The 15,376-nt window shown below is 41.8% G+C and overlaps 1 protein-coding gene across 1 annotated transcript in view; it reads left to right on the top strand.

The window, feature by feature from the left end:
- Positions 1-9,594, top strand: part of LOC101845124 (probable GPI-anchored adhesin-like protein PGA55) — a 15,349-nt gene extending 5,755 nt beyond the window's left edge. Inside the window, exons 2-4 of the mRNA XM_005106079.3 lie at positions 2,133-5,601; positions 6,807-6,998; positions 8,970-9,594. Coding sequence (XP_005106136.1) covers positions 2,156-5,601; positions 6,807-6,998; positions 8,970-9,243 — 3,912 coding nt within the window. The 5' untranslated portion in view covers positions 2,133-2,155 and the 3' untranslated portion in view covers positions 9,244-9,594. The remainder of the gene's footprint in view (positions 1-2,132; positions 5,602-6,806; positions 6,999-8,969) is intronic.
- Positions 9,595-15,376: the final 5,782 nt, after the last annotated feature.

Here is a 15,376-nt window from a genome sequence, read left to right as displayed (position 1 = left end):
AGAGGGGGGGAGAGAGAGAGAGAGAATTAGAGAGAGAGAAAGAGTAAGAGAGAGAGAGTGACAAAGAGAGAGACAGAGAGAGAGAGACAGAGAGAGAAAGAGAAGTCTCCAACTCCTACACTGTATCTCTACGGGTGCCTTTTGTTGTTTCTTTTCCTTTTGCCAGACTTATCTTATCGAAGTATGGGGCTCTTGACATGTTAATCTCTCTTGGGCTACATTCTACGTGTAAGGTCGTGAGAAAAATGAAAAGGTTTGGGATCTACTGCAGTTATCAGGACACACATACCCCTTTCCCAAAACCCCCTTAATCCTGTTCACAAAATCAGACCCAAAAAATAAATAAAATAAAACAACTAAACAAACTAAGTATATTATACCCCAGCAAACAAAACAACGAAACAAAACAAAAACACAAAAAACAGAAACTAACGAAACAAAAATAAAGTAAACAATTAATATAGCCTAGAAGTGGTTTTCAAAAAAAAAAGAGTACCAACGACTATAGCTTTTGGGCAATTCCACAGTAACAACTGACGGGACATTTGGACTATTCTTTCCCACAATGATAACACCGTAATTCAATATCAGTTAATTTATTTAAACTTTAAATATAATCAGAACATTTGAAAGACATACTTAGAATCATATTAAATGCAGTCATTTGAAAAAAAAAAGTACTTTATACAAATTCTGTGACGTCGTGTTTTATTTTGGCCACTGACAGGACAGAAAACAAATACTTCATTTGTCCCGTCAAATGACTGCATTTAATATTATGATAATTAATATTATTAGGTCTTTCATATTTTCTGATCCTTTAAAGTTGAAATAAATTAATTGGTACTGAATTACTGTGTTATCATTGTAAAAAAAAAGTATAGTCCAAATGTCCCGTCAGTAACCGTGGAAAAGCCCACTTTTAAGCTTGGCAAATAACTTTTCCACGTCCATTAAATACAACTTAACAGACTCGTTAAATGTGATATCCTGACTTGCTATAAGAGACGGGAAGGGCGTAATGTTAAAAAACAACAAATAAAACAGCCCATTAATTATTCACATGCCACTACAGCAAGTGAGACTGCGAAACAGAAATTGTTTCTTTCTATGATGGGTAGTAGGCCTAGTTGGATCATTTGAAGAGAATGCGTGCGTGGCGTATGCATTGTATTTGGGCGAACGTGTGCACGCGTGTGCCTTGTGTTTTATATATATATATATATATATATATATATATATATCTATCTATATATATATATATATATATATATATATATGTGTGTGTGTGTGTGTGTGTGTGTGTGTGTGTGTGTGTGTACGTTTGTGTGTGTGTGTGTGTGTGTGTGTGTGTGTGTGTGTGTGTGTGTGTGTGTGTGTGTGTGTGTGTGTGTGTGTGTGTGTGCGCGCGCGCGCGCATGTTAGGGGGACCGGGAAGTAAAAACATGAAATGATACGAGTATGGGGGTTGAGAGTGTAACATTATAGGTCGGTGATCCTTATCTTTGTACAGAGCACATGCCCGTCATTGTAATGAAACTTGAGCAAAAGTTCTTTTGATAAAAGTAAAGTCTGACCCCCATTGCTAAAACAAGTTAAACTCGTTGAATGGAGGCAATGGATGTGCCTAATAGGTCAAATAAGTTACGAAAAGAGGGATGTAGTTTACTTCTACCTCTGTCAAGAAAGAAGCAGATTTACATTGTTGACTCCATTAAGTTGTATGAAAGGTAAATTTTTATTATTCGCAAAGCTAAAATATAATCTTCAATTTCAGTCTCAAAAGAGTAACGGTTAATGGGTTAGGAACTTTGAACACTGCGTTGTTATTTTTTGTACTCTGTTTTTAGACTTGAACATACATTTTAAGGTCCCTGGTGTCACGCAATATGTTTTCGTCTGCTTCCGTCATCTTGATTTGTACTTTTTAAAATCTTTTCTGCAAAAATGGAAAGTTGCAATGACCAAAACGTTTATGGATTTATTTATTTTTTATTTTGGTTGTCAACCCCCCCCCCCCCCCCCCCCCCGAGAAAAAATGTTCGAGATTGGCTCTAAAGCTAGGAGACAATTTTATTTAGTTGTATTCGTGTTTTATAGATTTATAGAACCCTTCCTTATTTGTGTTTCAGAGATACAGAGGAGAACCCCAGACATGGCGACGTTCCTCACTCGTCTCTTACGCTCGGACAAAGCCGACAAGAAGGAGGAGATAAAGCCAAAGGTAGAAAACCAACGTAAACGCCACACCCCGCCCTGCCCAGAGGGCATCGAGGTTCGAGAAGGTTCCAGCTCCCTGGAGAAGCAGAAGAAAGTGCAAGAGAAACAGCCACCGTTACCGAGAAGTAAACATGCTGAGAGGGTCTTGGCTAGGAGTCGGGCTGCGAAGGCCAAGGAAAAGACATCAAGGAATAAGAATAAGAATAAGAATAAGAAGAAAAACGAAGGTAGAAAGAAGACGTCGGGATTTGCGAATCTATTGTGTATGGGCGGGAATACAGACACCTTGGATAGAACGCCTTTACCGTCACAAGCCTCTGCAAGAGGAGGTGGGGCACAGGGAAAGCGAAACAGAGAACGACCGGACGAGAGCGTTGTCGCTGCGGCAGAGTCATCTCAGTTTTCGCAGAAGTATGTCAAACGTCGTGAGAAAAAGGCGGGTGATGATAAATACAGACACTCCGCCCCACCCCAGGGTTGGAACTATGTGATGGAAAACGGCGTGGTGGGCAACGCTGAGGATGCTTCTCACGCTGCTCATCTTGAGGAACAGCGCAGTCTCACGGCTTCTCCGGCCAGACTCCGGATGGATGGGACGCTGGAGAGACCCTACGTGTTTCCGGGTGGGCTGACCTTCCTGGCCGGGAGGAAAAACGGCAAAGAGTACCGGATACAGTCGTGTGTGCTCACTCCGGAGGAGCAGGCGAGGCGAGACGTGCAAGTCGATGTGCACGACACTGATGATGAGGTAGAAGCTCAAGGATATGATGACTCCAGCAGACGGACAGAGAATGTGACGGAGCAGGGCGAGAAGGAGGATGGAGGAGGAGGAGAGTGGGACCCGAGTAGAGCTTTTTATCTCAAATACGACTCAAGCTACTTATCACCGGACCTCGCCAGTCCTCGAAATAGAAACGCGTTGCCCACCGGATGGAGCGATGACGTCACTTCCTCTCGAGGGGAGAACTCGCCTCGAGACTTCAACTCCATGCACGATTTTAGCACTTCTTATGACATTAACTCTTCGTGGGATTCCCAAGCAGTTGATGTGCCGCCGATGTATGAGACAACGAAACAGGAATCTTCAACGTGTGCCGCTCTCAGTCCGACAACGGAGCAAAAGAAGAAAAGCAGGTACAGCCTTCCCCCAGAAAATATGTCTTACGTCTATATGGGAAGCTTCGAGAACCTGGGCGCTCTGACCGTGAGGAGAGACAAAGAGAATCCTCTCGATGGTGTAGAAACGGAATATTCTAAAAGTAAGAGAAGCGCTTCGAATCATTCCATTGACAAATACAAGAATAATAGCCGTTACAGTCTTCCACAGCGGAATATGGACTTCGTGTATATGGGCAGCTTTGAAGACATCTCCTCTTTCGGTCTGACGTCGACGCTCAGAGAATCAAAACGGAAGAATTTCTGCTTCTCCCTGCCCAACATTTCAAAAACAGACCCTGTTCTGGATGAATTTCCTACAATTGAAAGTAGCAACTTGTTAGGCAGTGAAGAAATGGGATTTGCGTGTGGTGGAATTTCCCGCAATACAAAAGAGGTTGAGACGGGATCAGATTCTGACCCTGCTACACCTCCCAAATTGCAAAATTTGCAAAGCTCTCCAAACACAGTTGCTTCTGATTCCGTTGTAAAAGACACTAACAATACCCTCACCCTCGCTGTGAAAACAGAATCGTCAAAAGACACTGCTGTCGGAGATGGCTCACAAAGTGGTGACGAGGACACGCTAAGCCCACTTTCAGTGACATCACCACGCCGCCATTCCAGTCCATTCTCAAGGAATCTCGGCCGCGCATCTTGTAATCCTGGCAACAAACGGTTCCAGATGGCACCCCCTCCCTGCCATACTCCAGGTACAGCCAAATTGTTCCACTTTCCACCCCCACCGTGTTACACCCCTCCGAAAGAAGAAATGGAAGCAGTTCAGACACAAATCTCGAATTTACCTGATAGATCGTGTCACCAGGGCTCACAGACAGACCTCCACACTGGAAGTGAGGATATAGAGATGGAGGATAGAGACCTCAGTCTAAAGCGCGGTCTTGTCAAACGACTTTCGTCTAGTTTAGAGAATCTGGCGTGGTCTCCTATGTCTCTGCCAAAACCTTTGGTCACGGATATAGATTCTTTCTGTACAGGTGACAGTAATACATTGCAAAGGAAAAAGCCGGAGCAGAAAAAAGAAAGTACTTCCACAGCAAACAATCTCACACATCACTCCGAGTGGCACAATGGAAGCTCTGGTAACAAAATGTCAGTGGTGTGCAGCAACGTTTCAAATGGAGAAATTGCATGCCCTCTGGATAAAAATGCTTTAATGAGTACCAAAAACGTAACAACCTCACAAACAACGAGTATGGAAAGATGTGAAAGCCAAAATGAGACTAACAGAAATAGCATCGTTTCGATAGCGTCCACTCTAAACACGAGACCCGGAAGCAACAGAGCAGCTTTGACGTCAACTCCCAGACAGCCGCGTCGATCAGAGAGTATGGGCGTGTCTTCACAAACTAGAGCCGAGTGGAGACCCACCCCAGCCCCTCGACGTCAGCGTCAGAGTGGCAGTGACTCCGCCCACAGTGACTCCGCTCACACCACAACCGTGGCGGATGCAGCGTTCAATCAAAACACAGCAGACATTTCTCGTCCACTCGCCGTGCCCGTACCGCGAAAGAGGCATCAGCTCAACCTCAAGGCCAGACCTCAAAGCGAAATCCTTAGCCCAACATTTCAGATCACAAACACTGCAGAGGAAAACCCACCTTCTGACACCAGTAGTACTACTTTGCAAACTCTCGCCGAAACAACTGTGGTTCCTACAAAAACGACTCAAAATATAACAGAGAAAGAAACTAACTCTGAAAAGAGAAACGTAAACAGCCACTCATCGAGTACAGACAATACTCCTTTCGGCAACATAAAGTTTTCGACCGTTACGTCCATGAAAAAATATTATGAAAATGTACACCTCCCATCCTCATGTGATACTCAGAAAGCCAGTAGAGAAGTTACCTCGACGTCCAGGGAAATGAATGACCACCACCACCACATATCGTCTTCAGAGAAAGCAAGCTCCTGTCTTTCCGAAATAGTTACTCCCCTAGAAGAAATGACCTTGACCTCTGTTTCCCAAATGGGGTCAGATTGTAAAGAATCACAGATTAATGCCGACGAGGTGCTGAAGTCACCACTGGCGACTAGTGAAGCTGCCCGCTCAGGGGTGGGTAGATTTCAAGGGGAGACGACCGATGACGAAAACTGTGTGGCCGACGACGAAATGAGTGCCCAAGAAGATGACGTCATTTCTGGGAAGAAAAGAGCGAGGGCTGCGCAAGACCTTCTTAGAAGTGGAAGTGTGTTGGACAGGTAGGTTTTTCTGAAACGTAATTTACTAGTGTATACTCGCATGAATAGTAAGTCGATGCAGACAAACCGTTATGGTCCTTTCACTTTCTTCTGTCCACAGTTTCTAGCATTTTTTTTTCAAAATCCCTCCGTTTTATTACCCTCCCGACTTTACACCTGTCTTATTTGATTACTCTCTCTCTCTCTCTCTCTCTCTCTCTCTCTCTCTCTCTCTCTCTCTCTCTTTCTCTCTCTCTCTCTCTCTCTCTGTCAGTCTGTCTCTCTGTGTCTGTCTCTCTCGCTCTCTCTCTTTCTCGCTCTTTTTCCTTCTCTATCTATCCCTCCATACCTCTGACACGGACACAACAGAGAGAGAGGAAGAGAGAGAGAGAGAGAGAGAGAGAGAGAGAGAGAGAGAGAGAGAGAGAGAGAGAGAGAGAGACAAGTCAGGTTACATTAACACATTGTAATTTATATAACCTGATCAGTGAAAATATTAAAAGTATTTTTCCAAACGTTAAAAAACAATTTCACATATCGCCAGCAAGCGCCCATTGGCAGTTAAGGCATTTGAGGTGCAAAAGGACAGTGGCATAATGATTTGAAGTCACTGTTTGTAAAAACCTTCCTTTGGTTGTTTTTAGTTTTAATTGTTAATATTGCATGCACGCAGTTGCAGGATCTAGATCATGTAGGAGGCGGGCTGTTTGAATACTCAAAATTAAAGTAGAATACGGTATCCCAGCAATAAGACGAAGGTACTTGGGAATCGAACTCACTCCTGTTTTTAAGATATTACGCCACGTACAACCTGGATACCTTGATACCTGCAGGGGTCGTCTGTAGATCAGAGGTTGACGTGCAATGACTTGCTCTTGCATACAGTCTCTAGCGGCCTTCATACTCTCTGTCACACGTAGGCCTGTCCAGGTCTTGATGTTATCGATCCAGAAACAATGATAACAGTATTCCTTGTTTGGTTTCAGTCATTTATTTCTGTTGTCTTCCCTTTCGCTACTGACGCATCTATTGTTCCCCTTCTCTTTTGAGGCAATTTTATTTGTTTCTTTGTTTTCTTTGTTTGACAGCTATCATTATATTTTTGTTTGTTTGCAGATGTATATTTTTTTCTTTATTCAAGACTTGGTGTTTTTTTTTTTTGTTTAGTAATTGTTCTTTGTTTTTCATGGTTATAAAATAACATACTCGTATTCTCTTTTCTCCAGGTCCCTCATTCTAGCCACCAAACACCGACTGAGATCTCGAGACCGGAAATGCATGAGCCAAGTGCTCTCACCCACACAAGATGGCGACGTGTTCTTTCCGGAAGGAGGGCCTTCCAGTCGGAGAGTGAGGTGGGCGTTGCCGGAAATTGACAGAACTCGCGGCAATAAGTCTGCAGACTCCGGAACTTACAGGTGAGCATGTCACGAGAACGTAGGGTTTTATTGTAAACTGCCATGACGCTTGAGATGCTTGGTCTTATAAATTATTAACTCTTACAAGTCATACGCCCAGTCCATGCTTTATTGCAATAAGTTTATTTAATTTGAAATATGTTTGTGTTTGCATTTTCAGCTTTAAAAAGAAAGATTTCAAGCTACAAGCATAATATATGTTATTCACCAAATTCTTAGGTCAGAAGAAAGTTTTGATATATTATCAAGAGGACAAAGCTGTTATGCAGGCACACAAGTATGTATGATAGATGAGGAAAATAAGACGAAAAAGTTTCAGCCCACCTCTAAGACGGAGTTAAATGTGGTGGTTGTTGCTGTAGGTGTTTGTTCATCTCCCATCGACACAATGGAACTCCTAGAAATCGGCACATCTATTGATGAGTTTCTGTAGTATTGTTTCTTTCAGTTTGACTAATTTGTCAGGAATATATTAATATATTTGTCTGTATTATAACTGTTTCCTCTTATAGTATCAAATCTTCATTCTTTTCTTTCGATTTTGGTGGGTAAATCTTGCTTGCATCTTAAAATCCATCTTTTTATGCTGAAAATATAAACGTTTTTTATATTATCATTTCAAACTAATCCTACTGCGGCAAAGCAGGGAGTAGGCTTACGATTTGTGAGAGTTAAATCATTTAGAAAACACGCGTGGGTGCTTGGCGGGTACTCTGGTGTGGTTTTCCCCTTCTTTCCTATCAAACATCTAACGTCCGTATGTCTCCTTCTTCATTTTTCTGTTTGTTGCTCTTTTGTCACATCTCTAATGTTAAATAATGCACACGCAGAAACAATAAATGGGATACAAAGAAGAACCTTTCTATGGTATCTTTTAAACACCCGCTGAATCTAAGAGCAAAATAATGTGTTTCGTTACTTTAACCGTAACATGCCTGTATCTGTTTGCATTGGCAGTTACTATTTATTTTATTTACTTTACATAACCATATCCGTACGCCCTGGGGTCATTTTGTACCCCCGGGGTTGTATTCTTCACATTTTAGAATACTTCTAGTACGAAGATCGCTTTAAAACTTTCAGTATTTCTCAAAAATCCATTTTGACAGACTGCTATGCAAAGCGTAGCCTACGGATCGGATTAACGAGTAACTTTCCTCTTTGGAAAGTGGTGGCACAGAGTTCCGCACGTCGTATGGATACGATAGTAAAACACGACGTACGGATGGGGTTAAGTAGTGGCACAGAGTTCCCCTCGTCGAATAGATACGATAGTAAAACACGACGTACGGATAGGGTTAATCTGCCTCGTATACTGTGTGGTGTCCGGGGAGGGGGGACGAGGGGAGTTAGAGGCAAACTGGAAAGCCTTCTGGAGCCGGAAGGCCCCTGACCCAGGTGGTGGACACAGGACAAAAATGCTGGGCTCAGCGAAGTACGATATACGGGCGGTTAGAGTGCGCCACTCGTAGGTCCTACTCTTTTAATCTCCCTGTTGTTTCTGCCTGACCCTCTTCCTTTTCCCCAGGACTAAACTGAATTACCATTATTGTGTGGGTTTGCTTCTCTTTACTTAAACAAACAAATTATACACCCTTGGGGGTCCAAAATCAATAAGAGTAGGCTTCGGCCGCCACCTGGGCAACATTCAAAATGTCCTACCAACTGAAAAAGTGTAATGTGTCCCGCGCGCTCATATGACCTTATGCAGTTGCGAGCGCGTAAAACACTTTTTAAAAAATAATTTTAAAAATACACAAACAAACCAGAAGTTCAAAGTGGTGAGACTTTCGCCGTAAGTCAGAACATGGGTCACTCTGAAACATTGCTGGCTAATGGGGCTCCGTAGAAACCATGGCTGGCCTAGTAAGCCGAGGGTGGATTTTCTAATTGCTCAAGACAATGAACGGATTCACTCTTCAACCGCCCCTAATAATCAACCTTTTTTGTTTTGTTACTTTAATCCTCCAGTGATTTCAACTCACCTTGTGCCAGCCCTGACGCCATGGGTTTCACCTTCCCGTCTGACTGCAACACCTTTTCTGATGACGTCACAGAAACCCGCGACGACGATGACGTGAGAGAGTCCCGCCTAAAGCGTCAGAGAAGCGTCCAGCACAAGTCGTGGGAAGTTCGCCTGAGAAAACGGCACTGGTTGCGCCGAGCGGTGTCGGGGGAGGATTTGAGCCGTATACCTTCTGAGATTGTCTGTGGAGAGGATGGTACCTTGGAAACCTTGGTTTAAACCTGGCATTACTCTGTTTTTATAGTTTTTGTTGTGAAATATTAATTGTAAATAGGTACGCTAATTTTGGAATGAATTACGTTAATGTTAGACTATAGCAAAGGTATGTTTTGTTCTTGTAAATTTACTGGCATGCTTCGCTCATTCTGTAAATTAAATCGCTATCAGCCTGATCAGCTATTTCAAATTATGCTTTATTTACGGCTTATTGAATTGATCACCATTCCGACAGTAACTTGAAATCGAGCTGTATACCTTTTCATGACCTTCAAGAAGTTTACCTCTTAGTTTGTTTTAGTTTTAGTAGAGGTTTCACGGCGCTCGCAACTGCATATGGTCATATGAGCGCCTAAAGATTAGAGGTGTTACAAGAGAGTAACTAACATAAAAAAGAAGGAGGACAGATAAGGACGATAGATGTTTGATATCAAAGAAGAAGCAAACCACACCAGAGCTCCCGCCAACTACCCACAGTTTACCTCTAACCTTCCAAGCTAAAGGCATTTGTTGTGATAATATGCACTTTTGTAAATGTTCAATATCCAAAGTCAAGAACAATTTTGTCAACGGTATCAACTAAATAGATTTTAGATTATCTTCACAAATTTTACGGGTGGTTGAGGGGCGTCACTGGAAGGTCCTACTTCTTTATTTTCCCTTTGTTGGGTAGATATTAGAAGTCAGTTTGCCCCCCCCCCCCCCTTTTTTCCAGAACCCCCATTCTTAAAAGAGTGAGAAATTAAAATAAATTTAAAAACTGACTTTAGTGCATGACGTCTCGACGACCCATATGTTGTCCCACAGAAACTGGAGATGCGGGATTTGCGAAGTAGGTCAAACACGTTCCTAATGGAGGCTCAAGTGCATTTTTACTCTCATTATTACGTTTAGTTTCCAACGTTTGCTGTTGAAGTCTTCACGTTATTCAGTATACAACCTATTTATTTTAAAAGCTAACTACCGCTATATTGTTAATATAATAGATGCTTGGGGATTGGTTTGATGCTCTAGAACTAGAAGAGAGGAAATCTCAATCCCGACTCAACTTGTAACGCTCTGCACTGTGGTAATCTTTTCTGCAACAAATGTAGTGTCATCTGTAGCATTCATAAATGTGATTTATAAAATCAATGTTGTTTAAAGAAACAAGCTATCCTGTTTTCAAATCTGGTTCTTACTTACTTCTTTTCCTATTTCACAATAATTATTTGTTATCCATATTTCCTCAACCTTACTTCTCAGTCCCATTGTCAAGTTTTAAAAAAGTCTTTAGTCTAAGATCCCGTTTTCCCGTCTCTTCGTTGAAGAAAAATCTAAGATTCATTTGTACATGGCTCTGTTTCCCTTACCCCCCCCCCCCCCTCCCCCTCATCTTGAAAAAAAAACGTTTTTACTTTTTTACCTTTTTACTCTATTACACATGTACAAGTATTGTATTTCTTTTAATGTCATTATGTATGTCCGTCCCTCGTTTTCCTAACTTTTCCTCTCATTACTCGTCACACTACTATTCTGTTTCTCTGACACTGACATATTGACATAAACACAAGGTATGATGCAAAACTCGTCCATTTGTCTGTCGAAATTGTTTGATACATTACAGGTTTCAAGAATGTATAGTTAACACAATAGGAATGTGAAAAGACTAATTTTCTGTAAATCAGTCTTCCAACGGTTTACAAATAAATCGCTTTATTCAAAATACAATGACTTTTGGGATTTGATGTGTATGGTTTCCTTTGTTTGTCTGAAGTGTGCCAGACAAAACTGAAAATGAAATTTCTTGAGAATAATGATGTCAACAGGAAAGAGGATACATTTGGCATGGCATCGGTAGCCTAGCGGTTAGTTTACCGGACCCGTAATCGTGAGATTGGTTCCTTATGCGGTGTTATAAAACAGCATCGGAAAGGGGAGGGGGATACCATTTTATGTGGGGTATCCCCCCCCCCCCATCGACATAATTTAGGGGGCGGGCTTCTGACCCTGCCTGTCAGGACCAACACGGGCTAAGAGAGAGCAGCCTTACAAAAAGACCAAGATACCTGATAAAAATGTCCTTACCGGTCGGGGAATCGAACTTGGATCTGCTCTGCCGTCGTAAGGGAAAACGACGAATGGTCAAAAATTATCGATTTTTGTATTTTTATATATTTCATAGAGTATTTCATTCTGCATCTGATGGTGTAAAAATTTTTGTCCTATCCTAATCCGTTGTTGCGTAATTGAGAGTTTGTCGTTTTCCCGTACACTGGCGAAGAGCTCAGTGTAAGGGAGAACGACGAATGGTCGATCGGTCAAGGATCACTGCTTGTTCGGCGTTGTCCCCTGGTCTCTGCCGTTGGGCAAATTTGGCTTGGACGACGAATGACAACTGGTCACTGTTGCGTCAGTACAAACATATTAGGGTTTTTTCAAACAAACACAGCATCACCCCCTCCCCCGGAAAACCGTCGACCAAGTTTATAAGAATGTATCACTTAGTGTGTCTTTCTGTCTTCAGGTATATGTATTAGGCCTATGCTGATTGTGTGAATTGAGAAGAGCAGGCGGGAGAGAGGGGAAAACGGATGGGAACAGGGGGAAAGGGGTGGGAATGGGAGGGTCAAAAAAGTATTAAGGGAGAAATTTATTAGCACTGCATATCAATGTCCGCCAGATGTTCACAGACTAACGTCATGTTACTTTGCTGTCCAGTCATTTGACATCCCAAATCCCAACGATGGTTATAGTGCCGCAATTAGTCCAGCACGTGTCACTGGTCGACATCATTATAGAATTACCAAGCAATTAATGACATTGCGTTATGAGAGTAAATTTCTTTGTCCAGCTTAAAAAGTTGACGTATTGTGGCGACACTTAGTCTTGCTTTACGATTTTTTATGACTTGATGGACTTTACGATCGAGTATAATATTGTCTTGCAGATTCAAACTGTCCTTGTCGATCTGTCCTTTGTGGTATGTTTTCCGATCAACTGAATTCTTTATTAAACATAAAGCGTTGCATTACCTCTCCCAAAAGCGTTTGTGAAACAGTCTTGTCAGATTGTTACATTTCTTACGTGAAAGTTTGCCTTTGCAATGATCTGATCGTATTTATTGACATTGTAACATTGTTGATCCCTTTGGTCGTGCAGGGAAAATTTTTCAATTAGCGAAAATAAAAGTAAAACTCGCTTCTGAAGAGAATACAATAAAGAGATATTATGGAGATCAAACTTTTGTTCTGAATGAGACAGTTGACAATCAAGCTGTTGAAAATGTGCGCACATCTGATTTGTACGCTGACTGTAGTATTTAACCAAGCGGGGAAGGCAAACGAAGGACGTTTACCGAGTTACAGTTGGGATATAACAAAAACCTAACTTTATACGTAAAATAATAGCTAGTTTGTATACGTTTTATTTTTATTTGTAGTAACCAGTACACAGTCATTACTGTCAATAATGCGTCACAACTGACCATCGCCTACTCCCATAAACGTTCACGAGTGTAAGGGAGAACGACGAACCGTACCATTCGTCGTTTTCGCGTACATCGCAAGGCTCACCTGCGGGTGCGCAGTGTAAGGGAGAACGACGAATGTCGAATAACTTTGCTACTTTTTAACCTAAACCATTCAAACTTTAGAAACTGCATTATGAACATCCCATTCAGATATCTGGTGAATTACAGCTTAAAAGAGTGAAAAATAGAAGAGTTATAAAGTGAAAACTGTTTTTGCCTCTCCTGAAAAATTTGCCTCGCTACCTGCGCAGGACCATTTGCCGTTTTCCCTTACGACGGCAGTGCTGCTTGCGACGGCAAAGCGCCTAACGGCAGTACCAAAAGACGCTGCTAGTGAAGGTACTGTCAGTCAGGTCAGTTCTCACTATTCTTGACTGCCGCACTTTGGCTCGAATCGCCGACGGGACGTTCTTGAACATACCTTGTTTGTCATTCGACCATCTAGACTTGGTTCTGTTGTAATTTTAGACGCTTACGGTAGTGTTTTGAATAACATAACTACATTGTATAAAGCTCTCTGTCAATGTAAATGGATGGAACGGATTAGAGAAACTGGTGCTGTGTGGAAAGACAGAAGGCAAGAAGAGCAGATGAAGACAAAGAACAAAAAAACAGATGGCCTGAACAACTGTAAGGGAAAATTTGAGGAAGAATAGGTCAGATAGCGGTTCCCACACCCTAGGTAGATTGAAAGAGAAGGGGATCCAAATAGGAGAAGGGAAACACAGCCACCTGTGCGGACCAGTCGGACGGATCTCCAATCAGATTATGATGGAGACTGTAAGCAGACAGACTCTGGGATAGATCCTGGCGAGGGGGGGGGGAGAGCAGAGATGGACAGGTTCCGACTGTAGTGACCCCAACACTGTGGACAAGGTGTGACAACTTTGCAATGAATAACACAAACAGAAAAACCGAGCTGATTAAGAAGACAAACAACAGGAAAGAATTGGGTACAATGATTGTTAATCTCTGCTCCAGACCTGACACCTGAAGAAGAAGACTATGGGGAAAGAGGCTACTATAAGCCTCTAGTGTGAGTGTGGTGTAGTTGTTCAGAAAAAACTGATCTTACAATGGATGATTTTGTTTTTTACCCCTATCGACACACATTTTGTTATTAACCCTGTCCGTACGTCGTGTTTTACTATCGTATCCATACGATGTAGGAAACTCTGTGCCCCTACTTTCTAAAGAGGAGAATTACTTGTTAATCCGATCCGTACGCTTTGAATAGCGGTCTGCCACAATGATTTTTTGAGAAATACTCAAAGTTTCAAAGAGATCTTCGCCCTATAAGTATTCTAAAGTGTGAAGAATACAGCCCCCGGTATGCAAAATGACCCCAGGCGTACGGATAAGGTTAAGGAGGGTGGAGGCTTCAACCCTGCCTGCCAGGACTTGCCTAGGCGGATGACTCGACGTACCGGCAAAAAGATTACATACAATGTGTAAGCGATATAAAGGTTTCTCAACACAGCAATCGAACTCTCGTCTTCTGGTAGCAGCGGTGAGCAAATCGACTAATTGCTACATGAAAGACGTAAATAAAATATGAAAAGACTTACAAAATCGATAGCAGTTTCAGACTGATATCTTGTTCCTCTGCTTTTCATTTCGTATTTTTCTTCACTGCTGAGAAATGGGGGTGGGCGGGGCACTTTTGTTTTTATTATCTCTGTAGAAAGGGAGGCAGTAGTATTACAATATCTTACGGTTGTATAGCAGCCTGTAGTTACGATTTCTCACGACAATAAACAAGGTCGAAAAAAAAACAACAGCAGGTCTGTGACATATTACTGTTGAGCACAATTTGTAAATTAGAGTCTTTAGACCAACACTTTCATTATGGACTGGATAATGATGACTCGAATAAACAAATAGCATGTACACTTGAGGTTTATCCATCTTTTTTGTTTCAGGTATCCTCAAGGCAGGGTGTACGTTGAAGCAGATGAGATATCAAGACTTGGTGTTTTCGTATCAGATTATATGGAGAAAGGGGGGGGGGATACAACTATGTCGGCTTGTATTCGCAAAAGAGAGAATAATAATGCCATTTAAGCGAAATTTTATAATAAGCATAACATGCCAACAGCGATGTGTATTTTTTTATTTTTTTTTAGGGAACGGGAATTATATAGGAAAGGGCGGATAAGCGAAAGGGAATGGAGTAGGAAGAGGGAGGGAGTAGGCAAACATGCGCCAGAATACTTTTCAAAACCCGAATTTGGAAAACTGTTTTGTTAATGATAACATAGAATTAATTGTGATGTGTGGTTGTAGCTAGTAAGCTGTTATCTATAATTTACTCTTAAAGCAATTTCAACTTTAGATAAATGATAACACATGTAGAAAGGCAGTTGTTGTTATCGATATATGAAGAGAAATGAGCTTTTATGTTGACTTATTTCTAAAGCACGTTTACTTCTATTATACGTTTACTGTCTTGGATGCTATAGTGTATCCCGCTGTTGGTCTTGCTACAGCACTATGAAACGTTTACATGCCTTTGTAAAAAAAAAAAATAAGCGGTACGAGATTTGAACAATACGAGAGTCCGTCTCTTGACTTTCAGACGAGTAATATGTTTGTTGAAGAATTTTATCTTCTTTAGGCTCCGTG

The sequence above is a fragment of the Aplysia californica genome, unplaced genomic scaffold, assembly GCF_000002075.1.
Source record: "Aplysia californica isolate F4 #8 unplaced genomic scaffold, AplCal3.0 scaffold00511, whole genome shotgun sequence".
In the NCBI taxonomy this organism is placed as follows: Eukaryota; Metazoa; Mollusca; class Gastropoda; order Aplysiida; family Aplysiidae; genus Aplysia; species Aplysia californica.
This window is presented reverse-complemented; position numbering and strand designations above follow the sequence as displayed.